This window comes from Gymnogyps californianus, chromosome 1, assembly GCF_018139145.2.
Source record: "Gymnogyps californianus isolate 813 chromosome 1, ASM1813914v2, whole genome shotgun sequence".
In the NCBI taxonomy this organism is placed as follows: domain Eukaryota; kingdom Metazoa; phylum Chordata; class Aves; order Accipitriformes; family Cathartidae; genus Gymnogyps; species Gymnogyps californianus.
In genome coordinates, this window is record NC_059471.1 from 174,171,680 (window position 1) to 174,191,848 (window position 20,169).

At 42.2% G+C, this 20,169-nt stretch overlaps 1 protein-coding gene across 1 annotated transcript in view; it reads right to left on the bottom strand.

Annotated features, from left to right (window-relative positions):
• The window catches only part of ACSS3 (acyl-CoA synthetase short chain family member 3), a 97,537-nt gene that overhangs the window by 56,888 nt on the left and 20,480 nt on the right, over nucleotides 1-20,169 (bottom strand). Inside the window, exons 4-7 of the mRNA XM_050899937.1 lie at nucleotides 14,092-14,226; nucleotides 13,677-13,817; nucleotides 8,763-8,843; nucleotides 8,583-8,678 (exon numbers count right to left, since the gene is read on the bottom strand). Of these exons, the coding sequence (XP_050755894.1) occupies nucleotides 8,583-8,678; nucleotides 8,763-8,843; nucleotides 13,677-13,817; nucleotides 14,092-14,226 (453 nt within the window). The remainder of the gene's footprint in view (nucleotides 1-8,582; nucleotides 8,679-8,762; nucleotides 8,844-13,676; nucleotides 13,818-14,091; nucleotides 14,227-20,169) is intronic.

Genomic DNA, 20,169 nt, shown 5'->3' on the forward strand with positions numbered 1-20,169 from the left:
AAATTCTCTCTGCATAGCAAATGTTATACTTGGAACTCATTGCCACTAAAACGTGCTGACGCCAAAGCACACACAAAATCCTGACATATCAGGATTCAAAAGAATATGTTCATAGAGGTATTCATCCTTCTGCTGCTGACCCTGCTGCCAAACCTCCACTAAGGAGTTGAGATGATACGTCCTACTGAATTCACTCCACATATACAATCAGTATGGATGATGGCAGAAAGATCACAAAACCAGCAAACTTCAGAGACAGTGCTTGCTTTGTAAGCTGATGATAATGGCTTACAAGAACTGTAGAAAGGCTGGATGCCTCCAAGAACTGTGCCAAATGAGAGTAATTTTAAACCTGCTGCTGCTGTTGTGTACCCTGCAGATTTGTTGCAACAGCAGGGACTGGAAGGACCCCAGTGAGTGTTGTGAGGAAGGCTCCACATGTACAGCAATGTTTTGCTACAGCTCTGTGTGGGACAATATCTCCTTCTCTGTCCTAGACCACTGAAATGAAGTCCTTAATGCATGGCTTCTTGGCAAGTGTGGGCATCCTCCTCCTTACCCTAGCTCCAACTCGAAGTCCCAAGCACTGGAACTACAATGCTGCCTTTTTCCTGACATCACAGGTAGTAGCTAGACTTTCTCTTCATGCTGCCCTGTTGCTTACAGCTTGCTATCCCCTTAGCAAGAGCAACCCAGAGTGGGCTGTGAGACTTCAACTAGCTTATTTATAGCTGAAGTTTGTCATGCCTTGGAGAAAAACAATCCAGGACAGATTATAAAAAAATGAAACAAACCTTGCTGTATTCAAAGGAATTCATTACTGTTTTCACATTCCTGACAATGGTGTTACAGCAAGTGAAAATTGAAAGCATGCAGTTTCCATAGCAATTGTTAAAATGACATGTTGTCACCTACTAAGTAATCTAAAAATAAACAAATCACTTTAAGAAGTGAGGGTATGAAGTCAGCACAGTTTATATTCAATAGTGGTTGTCCCTAGGCAAAGGGGATGAGCTGTTCCTTCCCCATACCTAAACAGCATACTGATACTCCCTAACCCAAAACCCATCATGAGGCAATCATTTAGGAAAAACTTTGACTACAAGTTTATGAATATTCACCGTTAAGACAGTCTTCTGAGCAGAGGAAAAATTATACACTATTCCTCTTTGTAAACATTATTTTTCTCCCTGTATGTACAGAAGCCTTCCTCTTCTTCCCATTTTTAATCCTCAAAAAGATGACACTGATGTCATGAACACTGTCTGAAGACTCGACTGGCGGCATCTCAGAGAAAGAAAAATGGGAAATGTACTATTAATGTTTAATAATGTTCTCACCAAGAGCAAAAATCACAAAGCAGACATGTAGGTCAACCAGATATTAACTCTGATTTTTCTTTAACACTCCCTGTTAAAGAAATAGGATTTTTACTCTTCTTATTTTCCAAAACCAACACATTTTAAATTCAGAGGTGCCTTTATAATGACAATAACCATCTTCATCCCCACACATTCACACAGAGATAAAACTTCACTGTAAGACGACTATGTAACAGAGACTGCTGAAGGAACTCATCACTTTCCTCCCCGTTCCTTCTTGTCTTACTCTACACTTGCTAGAATGAAACCTCTTCATTGCAGTATTTATTTTAGTGATTCTCTTCTGCCAAACTCAGGCAACAATTTTAATGTAACAGCAAAGATTGTTACCACCTGACAGAAGAGGGACAAATGGAGTCTTGTGAGATTTAAGTGCAGCACACAGACTGTTCTTCCTCACCCTTTCACCTCAGGAAAAGGCAAGTGAAAAATGCACACTGAATACCTCAGTATGCAAAGTCATGCATACTTCAGGTAATTTTTCAGAGCTAAAGCTTGTTTCTCTTGTTCACAGTGGTCTCTTCTGCCACCACAATAATGCAGAAGAGTGTCTGGACTGTTGCTCTTCTTCACAGGAAAAATTATCTATATATACACGCAATAGAAAGAACATTGCAGTGATCTCTTTCTTTCAAAAGTAGTTAATTGAGAGCCTACATGACTTAACTCAAGATACTAAAATCAATCCCCCAGTTATTTAGTGAACCTTTAGAAGTTCTCGCAGATGCATCCATGCTTGCCTTACATAAACGAACACCACACAGGAAGAATCTGACAAGCATGACCTCTGGGATGAGCAAAAGGTATAGGACAGCTGTACAGTATGTGCACATGTACTACAAAATACCACGAATCCATCTCTGCATCTGGAGTTATTTGCAAGTTCAAGCACACAAGTATATAGTGCTAGTTCTCCTGGACATTTTTATCCATCTATACAAATGTATGTATTTGAATATATGAACTGCGGTAAATTTACTGTACTCCCTTTTCCACATAAAGATATATTTAGTTACTAAGGAATCCTTTCTGCAAAAGAGTCTACCTCACGAATTTAACACATTCTCTCACTTACCTGTACCTCTTGAATTCTGCCTTTTTTTCTTTTCCTAGGATTTTGCCCTACTGCTTTTAAACAAAGGCCTTCCTCCTTTTTTTAAAACTACTTGATTACTTTTAATTTGCAATGTTCTATAAATAACCTTGCTTCCTAATGTCCCTCAGAACTTGTACGAGCACTAAGAACCAAGCGTCACTCCTGCAATCAGCAAGCTGACACTTGTTATTGACTCAAAAGCTTTCAGAAGTTCCACAGTGAGCTGGTTTGTAAATTCACAGAAGCACGTGGATTCCACCAGATTAGCACATCGGAGACTCTTCAAAAAAGAGCTAAGCATAAGCAATACCCAAACGAATGGCTGATTTTTATTGCCATAGTTGCACTGTAGATACTCTCTCCATCATGTATTTCAATAACGCATTCATTGCAAGCTTTCATGCTGAACACTGAAAGTAAGCAAGTCAGTAAACTTTATCTGGGCAGAAGGTACACTGAGATTCAAATTAAGAATAACCATTCGTTTAAGTTTTCTCCAGCTGCTGCAATCATTGGCTGGGAGCATTAAGGCATATGAGCTTCTCTGTCTTAGCCATTTAGGGAAAAAAAACCCTTGTGCTTGTTGTTGTCACTTTGTGTACTTTAATATTTAATAAAAAATTCTTGTTTTGCAAACCTGCTTTTTTGAGAGATTATTGAAAAATCAATCCAATGCCTAGAAGCTAAAAAACAAAGTTATTTGCCTCAGATCCTACAGATCACAAAATGATGTGGAAGAAAAACATCCTGAGAAAAGCCCATTTTCTATTTCATAGAACAACTTAACACACTACCCACAGCCTTTCCATGAAAAGAAGAAAAAGTTAACACTTTTAAAAGTTAACCACAAAGTTAAAGGTTAACCACAGACAGGAACACATTCCAAAACACATTTTTAAGACCTCAAGATTTGCTCTGCTTTTAAACATTGCATTTTGTTTCTTATTTTACATTTTTCTATTACAAAAATTATAAACAACAGGGTTTTGTACAAAGCAACATACACAGGTGTCACCTAGGCACAATCTGCTGTTCTACAAGAGATTATCAATCTTCTTCCTACTACATGCACTGGTAAAAATAAACTTAGTACCATGTGAAATAATAACATGAAACATGAATGTGAGCACATATGGTGTCACAGATTTTGTTTACATATCAAGTGAGGTGAATTAGAGCAGATTAGTAGATCAAACCATTTAATGCCAATGCTCTTTACCTCTTCCATTAGTTGTTATTTGAGGTTTATTTTAGACTAGGCTTAGCCTTGTTCACTGGACCAAAAATGCAGCTCAGAGTTTTCTGACGGAAAGCTATCCTACAGATCTTTGCTCCCCTGACTGAAGAGACTTGTCTTCTAGGAAGTGTCATGCTGTCCCTTTCATCTGTTTCATGCAGATGACAGTAGCATGTCAGTTCACACATAGCCAGTAGGCTCCACCATAAAGTTTCTAGATCCCCTATCTTTCATATCTCTGCTCACAGAACCAAAACATATGCCAGTGCCTTCTTGCCAAGAAGGGACAGGATTATTCATGATGTCCTCAATGCCAATGAGCATCATGAGAGATGCTGCATATCCTTGTGCCCCACACCATAAGGTACACTCTGACAATGGTGCAGCACAGGCCCAATTTAATTGTGCTTTTACTGAATGCATAACGGAACTGCAATCTACATTTGGTCATCTGAAAGACACTGGGCTATGTGGGACAGACACTGTGCAAATGTTCCCAAGACCTTCCAAATTCAGGGTATCACTTTGTCCTGGTTTCGGCTAGGACAGAGTTAATTTTCTTCCTAGTAGCTGGTATAGTGCTGTGTTTTGGATTTAGTAGGAAAAGAATGTTGATAACACAGTGATGTTTTCAGTTGTTGCTAAGTAGTGTTTATACTAAATCAAGGATTTCTCAGCTTCTCGTGCCCAGCCAGCAAGAAGGCTGGAGGGGCACAAGAAGCTGGGAGGGGACACCATCAGGACAGCTGACCCAAACTGGCCAAAGAGCTATTCCATACCATATGACATCATGCCCAGTATATAAACTGGGGGGAGTTAACTGGGAGGGCGGATCGTGGCTCGGGAACTAACTGGGCATCGGTCAGCGGGTGGTGAGCAATTGCATTGTGCATCACTGGTGGGTTTTTTTGTTTGTTTGTTTGTTTGTTTTTTTCCCTTCCTCCCCCTCCTTTTTTGTTATATTCCTTTTCATTACTATTATTATTATTATATTTCATTATTACTATTGTTAGTATTATATGTTACTTTAGTTATTAAACTGTTCTTATCTCAACCCACGAGTTTTACTTTTTTTTTTCCCCCTCTTTCCTCCTCCTCACCCCACTGGGAGGGGGAAGGGGGAAGCGGCTGCGTGGTGCTTAGTTGCTGGCTGGGGTTAAACCACGACACACTTTTAGTCTGAACCATCTGTGAGGACATCTGAGAGACCTTCCTTCAGAGTGAAACACTGACCACAGCTTCTGCAGTACCTGTATGCACAGTTGTCTGCTCTCTTTGTCGTAAGTGGGGCATCCAGCAATGCACTTGCGTCAGGATTTTGTCTGCTCCTTCACTGAAGGCAGTCATCAACCCACTGAGCATTCAGGAGTGCATGGAGTGGGATGGGAGGAATACCACTGGACATCAATATCCTTCAATCTGGCAAACGCTATACAATGATTAAAAAGGAACTGATTCTCAGTACTTCTCCCTGTCCTCAGTTTTCCCATCCTCCACACTTGTGTGCTTCACACACTCCCTTGCTGCATTCAATCCATTTGTTTTGGGTAAACCTGGCTAATTCAACTATGCCTTACCCCAGCTTGCACTGCCCTTCCCTTTACGGCCTTTCCCGAGTGTGACTTGGGGCAGAGGAAGAGACAATATATTGCCAACAACCACTACTTTAACCGCTGCATTTGAAATAAATGGTATCATCCTGAATGGTATTTGTTGTACAAGCAGCTGATTGCAGGGCAGGGACAGGATCTGACATGTGGCCAGCAGTACCAGCACCACTACCAACACAAGGTAGGTCCTTTATACACTGCATTTGACGAAAGGAAGAGACAGCGTGGCTGGGGTTTTGTGCGGAAGCCTAGGAGAGCTGTGTTATCAAGGCATGCCATGTCCACGACTTAGGTGGTTGCCAGGATTGTGCCTGGCACACAGGCAGAGCTGGGGCAGGTCAGGTGGTCTCTGATGCAGCTTGTTAATCCACAGAACTTCCCTCACAGCTCACGGGCCCTGGGGAATTGTCTCTCAAGGCATAGCAGCCCTTTCCACAGCTCTGCGACCAGTGCCCTAACTCTACCAGAAACCTCTTAAATACAGTCCCATGCTCAATACATGTATAGGAAAAGAGTATACACACTTACTCAGGCAGGCATCTGGACCACTGATTTTGCAGTTCTCATAGCCTGCCATGGCAGAGAGGGGTGCTCCTGCACGTTGTCTTGCGGGGCTCCTCCAGGGGTTGCAGGCATGCAGATGTGTGCAGCACTGTAGGCACACTTTTCCCTGGACTTTTCTCGCAGACTGTTGGTCCCAGGACTAAGGGCATGGATGTCCTCATGAGCTTGGTGGAGTGCTCTCCCCTCCCCTGAAGACCTGTTCAAGATCTCTGTGGTAGTGGCACATGCATCGTACCACCTCTGAAGCACGGTCTTCCCACCTCATCAAGAACATGGTCTTCATCTACTTGAAATGAATGCAGCACTGCTTGTCAGTCCCCTCCCACTCTGCAGCAGGCTTGACATTAGCAACAGGGTGGTGCATTTGCTGGAGAAACTTTTGGGCCTTTCAGAGCACATGCTGTCAAGCTCCAGGTTGCCCCTTACTCAATATTCTGGGAGGCCAATGCAACAGTTGTCACTATTGCAAAATGCAGCAGTAGGAAAGGAGGAATAATTTTAATAAGGTTATAAGAACGATGTTGTTCATAAAGGAGGAAGAGCAAAAGAAATAGGGCTGGTGAAGAGGACAGAAGCAAAAGCTTGGGAGAAATAAAGGAGCAGCTGAAAGTCAGAACAAGCAGATATCTGGCGGTCATTAGCAAATATGAAGTGGCACATAGCATCTGGCCCTTTTGCATAGCATGAGAAGTACTTCAGAATAAGGTGGGAGCTCTTGGCAGTTTTAAAGCTTTCTGTTGGTACATGTACTTTTCATTTGTTCTGGAAAACTTCAGTTTTCAGAACAGTGAAAACTTCAGTGCAGTCCCACTCATTGGATCCTTCCCTTTTATCCCAAGTGGCAAAGCTTCTGTCTTAGCTTTCTCTGTAAAGATGTCATTCATATATCTAAAACCACTCTGTGAACCAAATCAATAAGCAAGGACAATCAGAGGACTTATTTCAGAAATGCACTACTGCTGTGATTTGAAATATCAAGTAGATGCAACCCTAATGACCATCGCTTTTCTGGACTTGAGGATTCTTGACCCGCTTCGAGAGGCGCCTTCTGCTTGTGAGAATCTCACTTATAAGTTTATAAAGAGAGTGAACTTTGAGCAGTGAAGTATACTTCTAACTTCCAAAACAGGATGCAGCAAGCCATAGTCAGTTCTGTAGTGTGATGCAGCGGCATCCAAACAATTTTGGAGGCAACCTCACCTTACTACAACTGTCCATGCTTCTTCAGTATCCCCAGGATTCAGAAACATACTTACTCAAGATTCAGGTACCAGCACCAGCTACCCACCAACAGCAGTGTGTAAGTTCATAACAGTGAAGCACGTCTCAACCAATACCAACTTAAATGGTTGTGCAAACACCAAAGGATTGTTTTGGTAATGCTTGTACCTGAAAACAGTAACAACCCATTTCTGTTCTAGTATGGTCATCTTCAGTTGTACAGTGTAATAGCAGGAAGATGGAGCAAGTTTAATTGTAATACCCATTTCCTTATGCAGAACTTCTGCACCTATGATGGTCTGTATGTTTCCACCATGTCATGCTGACTCCCCTGCTCCAGAAGCACTGGGTACAGATGGTGCTCTAACAATTGCTATATTCACAATGTCATCAAAGCTTGTTTCATGTGCTTTTTCATGCCCTCAGTATCCAGTACATTCACTATACTTTTGCAGTTCTTGCATGCTCTGGGCTACCACTGGATTTCCCTTAATTGTTCACATGTTTCTAATTACCACTACAAATCAAGAGAGGTGATCAGCATGCCACGATGGCAGAGCTAAAACAACTTCTGCCTCTAGGACCGTTGAAAAAGACAGAACAATTACTAGGCGTCATGCTGCACAGTGTCAGAGAAGTTGGGATATACCCAGAATTCCTAAAGTCAGGTGAATGCAGACAACCAAGTCTCAGCATGCTTAAGAGATAACAATGTCGGTGCTTTTACACAGAATGTCTTTCATTGTCACTGATGGATACTGGATTCACTCCCTGAAGAAAAAAAAAGATGGCTCAAGCAACACTGTATCTTCTTGCCTGGTGATTAGAGAACCAACTTCTGAAAAAAATAACAATGTAAGGCAGCTTCATTGCTTTTTTGAGCACCAAAGTTAGGATGCAGCAAGCCACTCGGATTGGACTACTCTCCTCTCCATCCCACTGAGTTTCATCCCCCAAGGAGAAGGACCAAGCCGTGAATGTCATCTGAGCCTTGGCTTCAGGTGCCTTGAGTGGTAGAGGGAGGAAAGAAGAGACAAGTCTCCTTAAAAGTTCTGGCTCCAACCATAGAGCTTCCAATTGCCTCCAACTCAGATCCCGTAAGAATTTGTCATCTCCAGACACACAAAACACAACATCATCTCCTAGATCCGTAATAAAGGTAGTCTAACGGCCTGCAGCTGAAGCAACACAGGTACACGCCACCATCTGCCATTTATAGGTCTGTTGTTTTGGAGTTCCTTGCCCTGCTGACCATCACCAGGCACACAGACGAAGTAGACAAGTTTGAATGACAGTGAAGTAAGCTTTCCTTAAGAATTACTGTAATAGACGGGAGAGTATAAACACTGAAGATATATGCATAATTTAAACATGTGGCATGAAGAATAGACAGGCATAAACAGGATCATCAGGATCATCAACTGGAGGAGATGCTGCCTTTTCAAAAGCTGGCTTTTTAGAATGGATCATACCTCATACAAAACTGTAGTATTGCCATGAAGGAGAGGCCCATAGCAAATGTAGGAATGACCAACAACCCAGCCTAAATCAGAAGCTGCCCACCACACCTAAAATGAAATAAAAACATAAATATAGTGAGGAGTTTTTAAGAGGAGTTCAAAAACATTTACGTGACATTTAAACAGAATTACCTCACCAGGTTTGAGTCCATATACAGCTGACATTGTCCAGTTCAGCATAACTGCATAGCCACCTGTTGGCCTGACAACCCCCTAAATGAGAAAATTTGAATATTTAAGATCATTTGAAGGATGTAATAATATTCCTGTCTTCAATGAAATTTTGGGGTTTTAGCAGCAATAGACTCAAAGTTGTCTAATTCCAATACTCCTCACTTAAGAAAAGGATTCATTCCAACAAGTACATGCTTATGCTAGCATTCCCACTGAAGAAGTAATTTTGGAAAACAAACAAATAAACAAAACATACAATAAAACAAAACATACAATAAAACAAACATAAAAACCCAACCCAAGGCCTAGATGACAATGGTTTTCAGAAGATAACTAATAAAACTAGAATTCTCTCATTAAAATTAGATATACAAATATTTAGTCAACATATGCTGACAAAAAATAAGAGATTGAGTATTTACCTCACCTAAACTGTGGCCATCTAAATGCTAGGCATGTTTTAAATTCATTGCCTAGTCTCTCTGTATCATCACTGGAAAAGAGGAGCACCTGTGGAGTAGCTGATCTCCAAAATAACTGGGGTGAATTACTCCCTGAAATGTACCCCTCTTTCTGCACTGACACTTTTTAAAGATGTCAGAAAATTGGCTTAAATCAGATGTCTATTTTTGAAAGGTTTAATATCTAGCCTGAAGTATATATATGAATGCAAAACAAAGAACATCCCAGTCTTAGTCTAAAAGAGGGATTTGAAAATTAGAATGAGAGTATCAATAGCATCATGCATGTTGGTAAGCCAAAAACCGGCTCTGGAACACAGTTTAGAGGAAAAATTTTGAAATATTTTGTAATATTTGTATGTTTAATACACATTTCATAGAATCATAGAATCATAAAAAGGTTTGGGTTGGAAGGGACCTTAAAGATCATCTAGTTCCAAGCCCCCTGCCATGAGCAGGGACACCTTCCACTAGGCCAGGTTGCTCAAAGCCCCATCCAACCTGGCCTTGAACACTGCCAGGGTTGGGGCATCCACAACCTCTCTGGGCAACCTGTTCCAGTGCCTCACCACCCTCACAGTGAAGAACTTCTTCATTACATCTAATCCAAATCTACCCTCTTTCAGTTTAAAGCCATTACCCCTTGTCCTATCACTACATGCCCTTGTACAAAGTCCCTCTCCAGCTTTCTTGTAGGCCCCCTTTAGGTACTGGAAGGCTGCTATAAGGTCTCCCCAGAGCCTTCTCTTCTCCAGGCTGAACAAACCCAACTCTCTCAGCCTGTCTTCATAGGAAAGGTGCTCCAGCCCTCTGATCATCTTCGTGGCCCTCCTCTTGACTCGCTCCAACAGGTCCATGTCCTTCTTGTGTTGGGGGCCCCAGAGCTGAACGCAGTACTCCAGGTAGGGTCTCATGAGAGCAGAGTAGAGGGGGAGAATCACCTCTCTCGACCTGCTGGTTACGCTTCTTTTGATGCAGCCCAGGATACGGTTGGCTTTCTGGGCTGCAGATGCACATTGCCAGGTCATGTTGAGCTTCTTGTCAACCAACACCCCCAAGTCCTTCTCCTCAGAGCTGCTCTCAACCCACTCATCGCCCAGCCTGTATTTGTGCTTGGGATTGCCCTGACCCATGTGCAGGACCTTGCACTTGGCCTTGTTGAACTTCATGTGGTTCACATAGGCCCACCTCTCAAACCTGTCAAGGTCCCTCTGGATGGCATCCTTTCCCTCCAGTGTGTCAACCGCACCACACAGCTTGGTGTCATCGGCAAACTTGCTGAGGGTGCACTCAATCCCACTGTCCATGTCACCGACAAAGATGTTAAACAGTGCTGGTTCCCACACCAACCCCTGAGGAACACCACTCGTCACTGCTCTCCACTTGGACATCGAGCCGTTGACCACAGCTCTTTGAGTGCGACCATCCAGCCAATTCCTTATCCACCGAGTGGTCCATCCGTCAAGTCCATGTCTCTCCAATTTAGAGACAAGGATGTCGTGCGGGACAGTGTCAAATGCTTTGCACAAGTCCAGGTAGACAACGTCAGTTGCTCTTCCCTTATCCACCAACACTGTAAATCCGTCATAGAAGGCCACCAAATTTGTCAGGCACGATTTGCACTTAGTGAAGCCATGTTGGCTGTCACCAATCACCTCCTTATTTTCCATGTGCCTTAGCATAATTTCCAGGAAGATCTGCTCCATGATCTTGCTGGGCCCAGAGGTGAGACTGACTGGCCTGTAGTTCTCCGGGTCTTCCTTTTTTCCCTTTTTAAAAATGAGGGTTATGTTTCCCCTTTTCCAGTCAGTGGGAACTTCCCCAGACTGCCACGACTTCTCAAACATGATGGAGAGTGGCTTAGCAATTTCATGTACCAGTTCCCTCAGGAGCCGCAGATGCATCTCATCAGGTCCCATGCACTTGTGCACCTTCAGGTTCCTTAGATGGTCTTGAACGTGATCTTATCCCATGGTGGGCAGTTCTTCATTCTCCCAGTCCCTGCCTTTGCTTTCTGCATCCTGGGCGGTGTGGCTGGACCACTTGTCAGTGAAAACTGAGGCAAAAAAGTCGTTGAGTGCCTCAGCCTTCTCCATGTCCCAGGTAACAAGGTCTCCCGTTTCCTTCTGGAGAGGGCCCACATTTTCCCTAGTCTTCCTTTTATCACCAATGTACCTATAGAAGCTTTTCTTGTTACCCTTGATGTCCTGGCCAGATTTAATTCTATCAGGGCTTTAGCTTTCCTAACCTGATCCCTGGCTGCTAGGACAATTTCTTTGTATTCCTTCCAGGCTACCTGTCCTTGCTTCCATCCTCTGTAGGCTTCCTTTTTGTGCTTGAGTTTGTCCAGGAGCTCCTTGTTCATCCACGCAGGCCTTTTGGTGTTTTTGCCTGACCTCCTCTTTGTTGGGATGCATTGCTCCTGAGCTTGGAGGAGGTGATCCTTGAATATTGACCAGCTTCCTTGGGCCCCTCTTCCTCCCAGGACCTTATCCCATGGTACTCTACCAAGCAGATCCCTGAAGAGGCCAAAGTCTGCTCTCCTGAAGCCCAGGGTAACGAGCTTGCTGTGCGCCCTCCTCGCTGCCCTAAGGATCTTGAACTCCTCCATTTCATGGTCGCTGCAGCCAAGGCTGCCCTTGAGCTTCACATTCCCCACCAGCCCCTCCTTGTTGGTGAGAACAAGGTCCAGCATAGCACCTCTCCTTGTTGGCTCCTCCATCACTTGGAGAAGGAAGTTGTCATCAATGCATTCCAGGAACCTTCTGGATTGCTTATGCTCTGCTGTGCTGTTCCTCTAAAAGATATCAGGATGGTTGAAGCCCCCCATGAGTACACTGTTTCTAGAAGAAAGAATTAAGTAAACTATGTCCTGATGTCCCAAACTAAAATTCCGATGAGATTCATCGGACCAAACAAATGTCTACAGTGCAGACATTACAATGCAGCTATCTGTCTGTGCTAGGCACCATACATTCTCTTATGTAGTTAATAGAATGAAACAGGCACTTTCAGGCCTTGTCCAAGAAATGAGGGACTGTGGAGACATATTAACTCATTAAAATGGAGATTGCCACAGCAGAGAATGGTTCATGAATTTCAGAAAGCAGGTTGCCTTTGTTAGTCTCAGCTTCTAACTTAGTCCCTGCTCTGAGATTAACAAAAGTTTTGTTATGAAGGTCATAACTGAGTAATTTTACTTGCATGACCATTTAAAAGCAAGTTCCTTCAATGAATAAAAAAGGTATTTTATTCATTAAGTTACTCATTGTACCTTAGCGCTAGTTGACAATCTCCCTCTTATAAGGGTAATTCATTCAAGGTGACCGTTTCTCTGGAGAGCCAACACAGTGAAGTAAACTTCTGAGAACTTTTATCTCCGAGATACTATACTTTGAAACTAACAGTCAAGGAAAATACCTGTTGTAACAAAGGATCTTATCTCGGACCTTTTGACAATATAATTAAATAATTCAAGCTATGTATGTTGCTTTAAAGTGCCCACATTCAAGACAAAAGCAGAAGACATTTTTCTCAGCAAAACTGATGTTTGTTTTCCTTACCTCCCCATAGATTCTGAACTTTATAGGCCACATCATTAAATAATTTTCTAGTAGTAGTCTAAGCACTGCCATATCCAGGGATGTGTGATACTGTCTCTGAATTTGTAGTGGTAAGACCACCGCCAGAAAATTATATTCAGCTTGCCTTCTACACTTTAAAAGAGAACTGCACAAGTACGAAGCAAACACTCAAAGAGTTTGCTTTTAAAATAAGATCTTTTAAAAATAAATCATTAAGACTAATTGACATTTGAAAGCAAACAAAGAATGCCCTATGTTAATTTTCACTTACTCAATCTGAACTTTCATTTTCATTGGAATTATGTTCTCAGAACTGTTCAGTAACACAAGCCTTCAGAACATGCTTAATTCCATTTAATCTATAATGTCATTCACTACATCTCATCTATGGGAAGATTAGCTAATATGTAAATAATTAATAAGCAAAGACTATTCAGCAATAAATGCTATCACACAAGCGATATATTAACTAATCGTGCCATTAAGTGACTATACTATGCTTATCTAAAACAGTTAAAACACAGAAGATATTAAAGGATAAAGGACATTCTGCTGTCCTCAAAAGTTTATACCGTACAAACATTTTGAAGTAAATGCAGTTTATCTTTATATTACTACTGTTTAACTAAACAAACATGATTTATTCCTAGACACTGACTTTAAAGTAGTGAAATGTGAATAAATGAGATTAAACCATTTCTAGCAATGCTTATCATTTATAGCACTGAGCTCTAGCAAACATTTTCAACCTTTTCAATTAAATATTTTCTCAAGTGGAACTGCAAATAGGCTGGTCACAGACACTTAGACTACAGACAGTCCTTTACCTTGGGCAAGCCTGTTGTTCCAGATGTATACAGAATATAAAGTGGATGGTCTGAGGGAACGGAGACACATTTATAACACTGTGCTTTTGCAAGCTCTTCTTCCCAGTCAAGATCACGACCTGGGGCAAGAGGAACATGGCCCTGCCCATTGAAAAACAGATGGAATAAATGGAATTGGGTCAAAAAACATGTACTATTCAATTTTTTTGTGCAGTACTATTCAATTTGCTGTACAGTAATCTCTCTGCTGTGTTAGTTCTATTTACTATTTAAACCTTATGAATATAAAGTTCTCCCATAAAATTCAAAAACAAACTACAACAGATACACTAAAACTTTTACTTGTAAAAGATAAAAGGCACGTGCACTACATACAAATCTGAAAGTTAACATAAAGGCACAACTGTACACCCACCAAATTAGGTCGCTTGTAAACGAGAACTTTATCAGGTTTGCTCTGTACCCTTGCCAGTGCTCCTTCTAGGAGGGATAGGTATTCCACTTTCCTTTTCGGTTCTACTCCAAAACTTGCTGTTACAATAAGTTTGGGCTAAAATAAAGAAGTTAGATTGTTAATATATACGTTTGCAATATATTTTATATATGTAACCTAATAACATGTTTTCCATGAAATTCTTTGATTAATGATGCCCAATGTATAAAATCTATCTTCACATAATCATAAACAGGGGTTTAGATCAGTTTTCTAAGGAAATCAAGCTTGTGTGATCTTACTGTACAAGCATCTGGTTTTTTTTCAGGAGCACACTAATAACTTCTGACACTCTTCACCATTTTCAACCAAATTTAACAGTGTTAAGTTCTTGTAAGTTGCACAAAAACTAATGAACAGAGAAAAAAACCCATCTCCATCTTAGCCCCTCCATTGAGGAAAACTGGTACAGTGATGTCAACAATTATCTGTCCTGTTTAGCTTGCTTTCTAATTATCTGCCTGCACCCAACGGCATATTTCAAAACTAGCTGTAGCACTTTGCTGGCTCTTTTCCAGCCTGCAATTAAATGGCACAGGAGGGAAATAGGAGAAGGAGGAAAAAGAAGGCAAACAGAGATGACAGGAAACTAGAAATACAGGAAGAGAATAAGCTGAAGTCATAAGGCGCATGAGGGAAGTAAAGCTAGAGTCTTTCAAGTAATGGTTGCAGGATTCAGGACACAAAACCACTAAAAATCAGATTTCCATAGTTCTGGGGTTTTTTAGAATAATTTCTATTTCCAAAAGTGGATTTAGCATCTTTGTTATTAAATTAACCTCAGGTTTTATGTAAGATTTCCTAAGTCAAGAAATCTGCATACAAACTATTTTGACTTAGGTCCCAAGATCAGTACTTTTACTTCTTGTATTTCAGGAAATAAAAGGTAGCACCAAAGAAATTATGTGTTAGAACACATTTTAATTGGAGAAGAATGAATCTTCAATCTCCTTGCTTTTGGAGTTTTAGAGGTGTATTTATCTTATGCCCCTCAGTTTGATCAAGCTAGTTTACTAATTGTATGCATTAGCATAAATCTCATTAAGTAGGCACAAAATACAATGCCACAGTTAAGGCTGCATTAAACTCAGCACAGAAAGCACAGATTAAGTTGTTTTCTTCTGCAATAATAAAATGTTTCCTGTCCAAATCTGCTATTCAAGGAAGTTTGGTAATTAGTCTGTATTCAAAACAAAGATTTCAGACGAGCTTTAAAATTTCAGCATTGTCATCTTTCTCTTTTGGGATGCACTGATTTTAATAAAAGATGATACAATACAATGCAGTTAAACTGAAAATTCATCTGGAGGCTACCCTGAAATTAGACTGTAATTAATGTAAGATATTAACACAGTTCTATTCAATTGTTAAGATGAAAGACTGTTGTCAACACCAGGTTTACAGTCATTTGTAAATGGTGCCACCTCTGCTCATCAACTGCTTTGTATGCAGTAAGGAAGTCTAAAAATAACCAATACTAAATTGGCTACGGTGATGTATTTCCCAAGTGAGGGTTGCTACTTGGAAGCATCATGGATCACTCTGTGCAAATCAAAGGTCCATTACTGGCTTTAACTGCTGTTTTCTAGCGTTTTACCTCTCTGCCTACTGACATTACTTCCCCTGCATTTCTGCTCCCATATTGCTTTTATACACCCATTTCCCACCTCTTCTGTGGCTTCATGTAGTTCTGCACGATAAGATTAGATAGAAATATAACTACTTTGAAGGAAAACCAGGAAAGTTCAAAGATTTGCTGGAGAAGAAATGCCAGCGATAGTGAGCTGTAGAAAAAAATAAAATATGAAGAAGTAGAACTGAGATAAAGCAAGGCTTAATAGTATCAGACCAACAATTTCATTCTGTTGTAAAGACTCCTCCTACAAATTCTTCTTTAGTCTCTATTAGCATACAAGGCAAAGTTTAGAAAAAGCAATAAATACATTTTATTGCGCCAGCTAATAAAGCTGCAAAAAGCCCAAACTGAAAACCAGCTAGCTTTGGGGCACAAAATGTCAGGAGCGTCATGAAGATGTTTACTGAGAGATCCAGCACTCAGGCCCTCATTATTCAACACACAAAGCTGTTTCCTCTTCATGCCCCAGCCACACATCTGATCACAAGCCTATGCTCAAACTTACTGCACTTTTGTTGTGCCTCACTCCTCCTTAAAAAAAGTGACAAGCATTTTAAAGAAATCCAGTGCTTATGCAGTCATTATATAGCTCTGCTGCACCTGCTGGTACTGCACTGGCTTTGTGGTTAGATGTTCCATGTCAGACTGCCATGCACATTAAGTTCTGCCAGATATTATACAGTGCTCTAAAGAAAGAGACTGGAATCATACCATACAAGTAGTTAAAAATAAAACACAAGACAGTGCCTTCTAATCTACAATACATATTCCAAAAATAAACAGTGCAAGACAAGAAAAGACCCGACTGCAACTATTAAAAGGTAATTGTGTGTCTTAAGTATCAGCAGCTGAACTTGCTGCCTAATCACTCAAAAGGTTTGATCATCTTCTGATGAGTACAGGTAACCATTCATAACCATACCTGTACAGAGGAACCATGTCTTATTCAGAATAAACTATTACAAAATATAAGCTCATTTTTTCAAGGAGGTCTTATTAAAATTTCCAAATGTGTCAACAGTAAATAAGTGAGGAATACAGTATTTCTGGCCTCAATGAAAAATAGTAACAGTTTTGAGTAACTTGGGTGTCTCGTACATTTTGTATTTCAAAGAATTGTTGTGCACTTGCAAATCATAATACTGCTTTGGTGAAGCATCTTCAAAAAACACGTCTGAAAAACTCCATTACTTGCATTTTATTTTACAGAGTTTGGACTTAAAATCTAAAAAGTCCTCTGGAATTGCTATACAATTACTGTGATTCAAAAAACACGAGAAAATTTGATTGTTGAAGACATAGCAACTACCCTATTAAACAGGTGTATAATGTTGTTCTTAAGTAGCCTCCTCAGTTTTCCTATTTTACTAAGATGAAGTGTTTAAACAGATGTCATGTTAATTTCTCAAAATACAGATAATGTCCTTTTCCATCTGCTGGAAAAGTAGCACTGCAAGCTATAGGCAATCCAGGAGACTCCTGGAATGCATTGAGGATAACTTCTTAAGCCAGGTAATAGACAGCCCTACCAGAGCGGATGCGATACTGGACCTGTTGGTGACCAACGCAAGTGAGCTAATTGGTGACGTCAAGATTGGAGGCAGCGTGGACTGCAGCGATCATGCACTGGAGTTTGCAGTCCTGAGGGATATGTCTCAGGCAAAGAGTAAAGTCAGGACCCTGAATTTTAGGAAAGCAAACTTCCAGCTGTTCAAGGAGTTAGTCAATAGGACCCCCTGGGAAACTGCCCTCAGGGGCAAGGAAGCAGAACAGAGCTGGCAGATCTTTAAGGATGCTTTCCATAGAGCACAAGAGCTCTTGATCCCCAGGTGTAAGAAATCAGGAAAGGAAGGCAAGAGACCGGCATGGCTGAGTCGAGACCTGCTGGTCAAACTAAAGGGCAAGAAGGAAATGCACAGGCAGTGGAACCAGGGACAGGTATCCTGGGAAGAGTATAGGGATGCTGCCCAGTTGTGTAGGGATGGGATCAGGAAGGCCAAGGTGTGGCTGGAGATGAACTTGGCAAGGGATGCAAAGAGTAAGAAGGGCTTCTACAGGTATGTCAGCCAGAAAAGGAAGGTCAAAGAAAGCGTATCCCCCCGATGAACAAGACTGGCAAACTGGTAACAACGGACGAGGAGAAGGCTGAGGTACTCAATAACCTTTTGCCTCAGACTTCACTGGCAACCTCACTTCCCACACCTCTCCAGTGGACGGACCGCAAGACAGGGATTGGGGGAGCTAAGTCCCTGTAAGAGAAGATCAGGTTTGTGGCCACCTGAGGAACCTGAACATACATATGTCTATGGGACCTGATACGATACATCCTAGAGTCCTGAGGGAACTGGCTGATGTAGTTGCCAAGCCACTCTTCATGATATTTGAAAAATCATGGCAGTCAGGTGAAGTCCCTGGTGACTGGAAAAAGGGAAACATTGCACCCATTTTTAAAAAGGGCAGAAAGGAGGACCCTGGGCACTACCGAACTATCAGCCTCACTTCTGTGCCCGGGAAGATCATGGAACAGATCCTCCTAGAAGCTATGCTAAGGCACATGGAAGACAGGGAGGTGATTCTAGACAGCCAGCATGGCTTCACCAAGGGCAAGTCCTGCCTGACCAACCTAGTGGCCTTCTAGGATGGAGTGACTACATCAGTGGACAAGGGAAGAGCTACGGATGTCATCTATACGAACTTCTGTAAGGCCTTTGACATAGTCCCCCACAACACCCTTCTCTCTACATTGGAGAGATATGGATTTGATGGGTGGACTTTCAGTGGACCAGGAACTGGCTGGATGGTCACATCCACAGAGTAGTGGTCAACGGCTCAGTGTCTGGATGGAGATCAGTGATGAGTGGCGTTCCTCAGAGGTCAGTATTGGGACCAGTACTGTTTAATATCTTCATCAATGACATAGACAGTGGGATCAAGTGCACTCTCAGCAAGTTTGCCGATGACACCAAGCTGAGCAGCGCAGCTGACATGCCTGAGGGACAGGATGCCATCCAGAGGGACCTGGACAAGCTCGAGAAGTGGGCCCATGTGAACCTCATGAAGTTCAACAAGGCTAAGTGCAAAGTCCTGCACACGGGTCAGGGCAACCCCCGGTATCAATACAGGCTGGGGGATGAAGGGATTGAAAGCAGAGAGAGTCTCTGCAGAGAAGGACTTAGGGGTACTGGTGGATGAAAAGCTGGACATCAGCCAGCAATGTGCACTTGCAGCGCAGAAAGCCAACGATATCCTGGGCCGCATCAAAAGAAGCGTGGCCAGTAGGTCAAGGGAGGTGATTCTGCCCCTCTGCTCTGCTCTTGTGAGACCCCACCTGGAATACTGCATCCAGCTCTGGGGTCCCCAGCATAGGAAAGACATGGACCTGTTGGAGAGGGTCCAGAGGAGGGCCAGAAAAATGATCAAAGGGATGGAACACCTCTCCTATGAAGAAACGCTGAGAGAGTTGGGGTTGTTCAGCCTGGAGAAGAGAAAGCTCTGGGGAGACCTTATTGCGGCCTTTCAGTATATAAAGAGGGCTTATAAGAAAGATGGAGAGAGACTTTTGTGCTGGTCTTGGCTGGGACAGAGTTAATTTTCTTCACAGTAGCTAGTATGGGGCTATGTTTTGGATTTGTGCTGAAAAGAGTGTTGATAATACAGGGATGTTTTCGTTATTGCTGAGCAGTGCTTACACAGAGTCAAGGCCTCTGCTGCTTCTCACCTCACCCCACCAGCAAGGAGGCTGGGGGTGCACAAGAAGTTGGGAGGGGACACAGCTGGGACAGCTGACCCCAACTGACCAAAGGGATATTTCACACTATACGACATCATGCTCAGCATATAAAGCTGGGGGAAGAAGAAGGAAGGGGGGGGGATGTTCGGAGTGATGGCGTTTGTGTTCCCAAGTAACTGTTACGCATGATGGAGCCCTGCTTTCCTGGAGATGGCTGGACAATCGCCTGCCGATGGGAAGTAGCGAATGAATTTCTTGTTTTGCTTTGCTTGCACGCGCGGCTTTTGCTTTACCTATTAAACTGTCTTTATCTCAACCCACGAGTTTTCTCACTTTTACCCTTCTGATTCTCTCCCCCATCCCACCAGGGGGGAATGTGCGAGCAGCTGTGTGGTGCTTAGTTGCCAGCTGGGGTTAAACGATGACAACTTTTTACCAGGGCCTGTAGCGACAGGACAAGAGGTAATGGCTTTAAACTAAAAAAGGGTAGATTTAATCTAGATATAAGGAAGAAATTTTTTACAATGAGGGTGGTGAAACACTGGAACAGGTTGCCCAGAGAGGTGGTAGATGCCCCATCCCTGGAAACATTCAAGGTCAGGTTGGACGGGGCTCTGAGCAACCTGATCTAGTT